At 48.8% G+C, this 6000-nt stretch overlaps 1 protein-coding gene across 8 annotated transcripts in view; it reads left to right on the top strand.

Moving 5' to 3' along the window:
* Positions 1-1144: 1144 nt before the first annotated feature.
* Positions 1145-6000, top strand: part of PCNX1 (pecanex 1) — a 171424-nt gene continuing 166568 nt past the window's right edge. For 5 of the 8 annotated variants that reach the window (XM_049612541.1, XM_049612542.1, XM_049612545.1 and 2 more), the window contains exon 1: positions 1145-1625. In XM_049612541.1, coding sequence (XP_049468498.1) covers positions 1473-1625 — 153 coding nt within the window. In that variant the 5' untranslated portion in view covers positions 1145-1472. The remainder of the gene's footprint in view (positions 1626-6000) is intronic. The other 3 variants (XM_049612546.1, XM_049612543.1, XM_049612547.1) reach the window with 2 other exon arrangements.

Raw genomic sequence — 6000 nt, 5'->3', positions numbered from 1 at the left:
ATTACTTACGAGGACACAGTTTCTTTACACTTCAGTTTCCTTATGCATAAAATAAGGATAGCTTCTGTGTGTCCTTCCCCTAGCGTTGTGCAGGTCAGATGAAATGGGAATGAACATATTTGAACCGTAAAGTGGTATGGCCCCCGGAGGTATTGCAATGGTTTTTCAATACTTTTCTTAAAATAGCACCAGTTTCTTTTGGCTCTCTTGCATTTCTGATTAATTCCAGCAGGTTTAATGCAGGCGTATAGAGTACTTTTATTGCTATAATAATTAAACTCAAACTTCAAACTTAAAAAAAAATTTCATTCAATGAGATCAGAAATACCTTACAAACGTTCCAAAGAGGCAAGAATGATTCCCAGTCTCTACAGCAGTAAGAGAGCTATAAGACCCACAGTTTAGATTGGCCTATTAATAAAAATGGCTACAAGTTACAGCACATGAAAATATAAAATCACCGTGTATAGAATGATAAACCTGTCTACCCTAGACTGTTACGTCTCTTGAAATTTCTATTAATTTATCTGTCTTTGTTAGTAGTAAATCCTCACAATCCTGGCGTGGCTGTTTTTCTCACCCGAGGGCCCCCAGCTCCCTCCAAGGGCCAACACAGTTCTTGCTCAAATTGAGCGCGTTGGTGACTTTTCACTAGTCACCAGCTGTATTGAATTCTGCATGGCCTTCAACTAAGCATCGCAGATATTAGCCTCACTGTTCCCAGGTGTTAACTAAAATAAACATGATAAAACGTCAGCCAGGATGCTGACATGGTTCTAAAGACAAGGTTTGGGAGTATGACGGTCCCCGTTTGGGGGGACTGGTCAAGGCACTTGGCAGGGTGGTTTGCCAGGGGCAGAAAAGAGTCTCCCAGAGCCCAGCACCACCCCAACTCCCCCCGCCCCGCCCCAGTCCCGGGCCCGGCCCGCGTCTGCGCGCGCTTCTCCCGGGCGCCGCCAGGAGGCGCCCGCCGCAGCCGAGGCGCTGCGCGCACCCGCGGAGAGCCGGCCCGGGGGGCGGAGGGAGAGGAGAGGAGGGGCTGGAGGGGGCGCGGCTTGCTCCCCGTCCCTCCCGGGCGCCGGGCCTCCCTCTCCGCCGGGCCCAGGGCTGGCGGCCGGCGGGGGTCGCGGCGGCGGCGGCGGCGGCGCTGACGGGCCGCGGGCACGGGGGCCTGGCTCCGGCTCCGGGTGTTAGGAGACAAGATGGCGGCGGCGCTGTGGAGGCTGGTCTCCTCCTCTTCTCCGCTCTCCTCCGCCCCGCCGCTCGCCGTCTCCTCGGTCTCCTCCTCCTTCTCGTTCGCTGCCTCCTCCTCCTCCTCCTGCAGCAGCCCTAGCGACCGCCGGAGCGCCGGCCCGCTCTCCCGGAGCTCCGGAGGGGGATAGACGGGGCAGCTGCGGGCTCCGGCGACCGAGGCCGAGCTGGGGCCGGGGCGGGGACGGCGGCGGCGGCGGCGGCGGCGGCGCCGGGTGGGGATGGGGTCGCAGACGCTGCAGATCCTCCGGCAGGGGGTGTGGGCCGCGCTCAGCGGGGGCTGGTACTACGACCCGCACCAGGCCACCTTCGTGAACGCGCTGCACCTCTACCTGTGGCTCTTTCTGCTCGGCCTGCCCTTCACCCTCTACATGGTGAGTGTGGTGGGGGCGGGGAGGAGGGTGGCCCCTTTCCCGCTTCCCCTGGTCGCTGGCCGGGCAGCGCTGGCGTTCCGCAGTCCGGCGGCTGCTCGCGCCTCCCGGGCTCCGGGCCGGGGTCGCGCCTTCTCCTCGCCCCGGCGCGCGCGCGCCCGCCCGCCGCCCCCCCGCCGCCCCCTCGGGCCCACTGCCCCGCTGGCTCTAGTGCTCCCCTCCCCCACCCAGCCCCCCCCCCTCCGCTCTTTAGGGTGCCCCTACGTCGGTGATGACAGGAGGGACGGAGCAGTAGCAGCAGCCCCTACCTGCGTCCCCGTGCGCCCCACCCTTTTACGGGGAAGTAGTAGCCTCCGGGGCCCCTTCTCAGGGGTCCTGAACCTGTAGCCCCTCCAGCCCGTTGCACCCGGGGAGGAAAGCCCGACTGGGGCTCCCTGCCCTCCGCGTTTTGTGGCAGGCGCCGAGCACTGTGCTCCTAAGGGACGCCGCATTCATCCTTGGCACGCGTGCTTATTTGCGCTCCGTTCCGCGGGCGCCCGGGCACCCCTTGGGCACTCCCTTCACCCGAGGCGGTTCTCTCTCCGCGCCCCACCTCGCCTCGAATCCGCGTGCGGGGCCCTCGGCGCGGGGGAGGAGTGCGTGCCGCTCGGTGGGGAATGTAATTGCGGGGCGGCCGGGCTCTAACTCGCGACCAGGTGGTGTTTGAAAACCTGGCTCCTGACCTTCCTGCCTCCAAAAATCATTGTTTGTGCTGGTTCTTTTCTGTTCAGCTCTGTGGTCAGCGGCTGCTGTGTTTCCAGGCCAGCTTTGGGGGGGAGGGAGCGGGGGAGATACGGGGAATCTGGCTGGCATTTCAGATTTGTTTGGATTGGTTCAAGGCCGTTTACTGATAGGAAAAAGGAAGTGCTGCCTGTTGCTGAATTCAGTACGATCAGCCTCTCCGAATGATCTGGGCTTGTTTTTACGCTGTCTTTTCGCTGAAAGTTGTACGCATGTTTTGTTTTGTTTTGTTTTGTTTGTTTGTGTTTTTAAACACATTAGGTTAGGGTGGGGCGTTAGGGTGACTAATGTGGAAGAGAGATGATACTTAAACTTCAGTTAATATTTTTAAGCTTCGGTTAAATTTTTAAAGTAACCGGAAGGGAGGAAAGGATGATAACTTTTTTGTTTTAGGAGCGTTCCTTTTAATGTATTTCTGTTAACTTTGTGGTTCTTTATGGAGCTATAGTAAAGGCGCTGGATTAGAAAATCTGGGAGTATGCCTGAGAAGTGCTGTAGTGAGTGAGAACACCCGATCCTTTCCTAAGTGAAGCTCCTTTTCACTGATTGGCAGGAAAGTGCCTGCTTGGGGGAAGACGTGCGAAATTTTACATTCCCAAGCAGATTTTAGTTTTACATCAAAATTGTTTTGAAGGGACTTATTGCTGCAGATAAAAAGGACATTTAAAAAAATGCTGATGACTTCTTATTTTATAATTTTTTTTAGGGGACTTGTTCAGTCTTGTCCCATTCTGAAAATTTGTCGTGAAGTGTTATAATTTTCAATTAATTCTGCCCTAGGGGGTTCTATTTGCACTGCTCTACCTTCCAGGAATATGACATCATTAACGAACAGGTTAATTACTTTGGGTATAAGAATCCTCAGGCTGTCACAGAGCTTTCATGGCAGATTTCTCTTACATCCAAGAGAATTGTGAACTTAAAACTGAAACTGGTACTTCAGATGCAAGGATTAGTTGCTGTGTTGCAGTGTAAGGTTTCCATGTGAGCACGTGAGCTGTGTTAGGGGCTAAGTCGCTGTGTAATCAGCAAACATTACTAAAGGAAATTAGCATAAACAGAGAGCAATACATTGAGTTTACTGTTTCATTTTGGGAGTTTATTCAGTTGAATTTAATTCACAAATATTTGAGCGTCCACTATGTCCTGGGCAGTTTGCTAGATTCTGGGAAAACTGCTTCTCTGACTTTCTTGTCTTATTTAATGGTAATTCTGTTCTTCCTCATCTTTTAAAATCTCTCCTTGATTCATCTTTCTTTTCACATCCAGTTCATCAAATTTTGTGAGTTCTGTTTTGAAAACCTAACTAAAATCCAGCTAGTCCTCATCATCGCCCACCTGGTTCAAGCCACCATTTATGGCTCCTCTGGATAATTGCAGGATTCTAATGAGGTTCACTGCTTCTGTGTTCTCTATTCTTGTTACAGGAGTCTGAGTGATTCTTTGAAACATAAATCAGATCATGGCACTCTTCTTCCCTCAGAGCCTGCCCTCTGTTATACTCCATCACTTTGCCTTCTTAGAATTTTCCCAACAGAACAACTATGTTCCTGCCTCAGGAACTTGCTCTTCTCCCTCTCTCTTCTTTTGCACTTGCTCTTCTCCCTCTCTCTCTGGATGACTCCTGAAGATATCTGTGTGACTTTCTCCACCTATTCAGATTTCAGTTATATGTGAGGCTTTCCCTGATAACCAATGTAACATAGCAACCTAGTAGCTCCTACAGTATTTCTAGTCCTCCTTTTCTCCTTTATTTAATAATGTTTATTACTAATTGATATATATTAGTATCTCTTTTTTTAGTGTTATTTATTTTTGAGAGAGAGAGAGAACACGTATGTCAGCAGGGAAGAGGCAGAGAGAGGGAGAGAGAATCCCAAGCAGGCTCCTTGCTGTTAGCACAGAGCCCGACATGGGTCTGGATCTCAACGATGATGAGATTGTGACCTGAGCCGAAATCAAGAGTCGGCCACTTAACCAACTGAGCCACCCAGGTGCCCCTATATTAATATTTCTTTATCTCTTTGGAGTATATGGTCTGAGGAGGGCAGAGACTATTTTGTTCACTGCTTTGTTGTCAGGACCTAGATCAGTGCAAGACACGTAATAACTGCTCAGGTGTTGAATGATTAGAAATGAACAAGACACAGCTTCTGCCTTCAAGGAACTTAAAGTCTAGCTTGGGGATAATGAATAGTTGACAAACATTAGAACTGTTGTGAAAAGGTAAGTACAGAGTGGCCCTGAGTTTCGAGTCAGACGATTGATTCTTGTCTAGGGGCAGTCAGCAAAGAGGATTTGCCAGCATTTGAAGAAACATTACTAGTTGTATAGTATTGAGATAGATGGAAGTATATACTTGAAGCAAAATTCAACATTTCACATAAAAATAAAATCTCTTACGGGGGCGCCTGGGTGGCTCAGTCACTTAAGTGTCCGGCTTTGGCTCTGGTCATGATCTCACGGTCCATGGATTTGAGCCTCGTGTCAGGCTCTGTGCTGACAGCTTGGAGCCTGAAGCCTACTTCGGATTCTGTATCTCCTTCTCTCTCTGCCCCTTCCCCCATGTATGCTCAGTCTCTCTTTCAAAAATAAATAAACATGAAAAAAAAAAAAGATGGAAAAACATAAAATCTCTAACAGTTATAGATTATTATGTGTATGTTCTCCCAATAATAACTATAAATGATAGTGACTTTTAAGTGTATAAGTTCTTTTTTTTTATATAAAATTTTTTAATGTTTATTTTTGACAGAGAGAGAGAGCATGAGAGAGAGTGCGCATGAGTGGGGGAGGGGCAGAGAGAGAGGGAGGGGCAGAGAGAGAGGGAGATACAGAATCTGAAGCAGGCTCAAGGCCCCAAGTGTCAGCACAGAGCCTGACATGGGGCTTGAACTCACAGACTGCGAGATCATGACCTGAGCTGAAGTCACACGCTCAACCAACTGAGCCACCCAGGCACCCCAAGTGTATAGGTTCTTTATCCCAAACACTGTGTTCTCATTTAACTGATGAGGACACTTGAGTTTAGTCGTGGATGACCTGTTTTGTGACCTTTTGTTTAATCTAGCAATTAAAGGGCTAGATTTATACAGGGCCTTTGTAGCCATTGTATAGGTAGCTTTTTTTTTTTTTTTTTTCCTTTAAATTAAAAGCCCAAAGTCTATGAAGAGGTAGTAGGTTAAGTTAGGTAGAGTCTTAGTGCTTTTTGTATAGGAGTAAAACACTTTTGCTACTAGGAGCTTTTGTGGATGCTTTGAAAGGTAAGAGTTTATAGCTTCTGCAATTATGAAACTTTTCAGTAGTGAAAATGAAAAAGTAATTTTTTCCTTCTTACTTTCATTGTCCTTTCTGTTCCTCTTAAGGCACTCACCCCACTTTGTCTTGTTATACATTTGACCCTTGAACAACATGGGAGTTAAGGCCATCAACCCCTACTCCGTGGAAAATCCACGTATATCTTTTGACTCCCCCCAAACTTGCCTGCTAATAGCCTACTGTTGACCCTAAGCCTTATTGGTTATATAAACAGTCAAGTAATGTATTTTGTATGCTATATGCATTATATACTGTGTTATAAAGTAAGCTAGAGAAAAAA

Source organism: Panthera uncia (assembly GCF_023721935.1).
Source record: "Panthera uncia isolate 11264 chromosome B3 unlocalized genomic scaffold, Puncia_PCG_1.0 HiC_scaffold_1, whole genome shotgun sequence".
NCBI classification, from domain to species: Eukaryota; Metazoa; Chordata; class Mammalia; order Carnivora; family Felidae; genus Panthera; species Panthera uncia.
The sequence above is the reverse complement of the archived record's forward strand: the minus strand, read 5'-3'. Positions and strand labels throughout refer to the sequence as shown.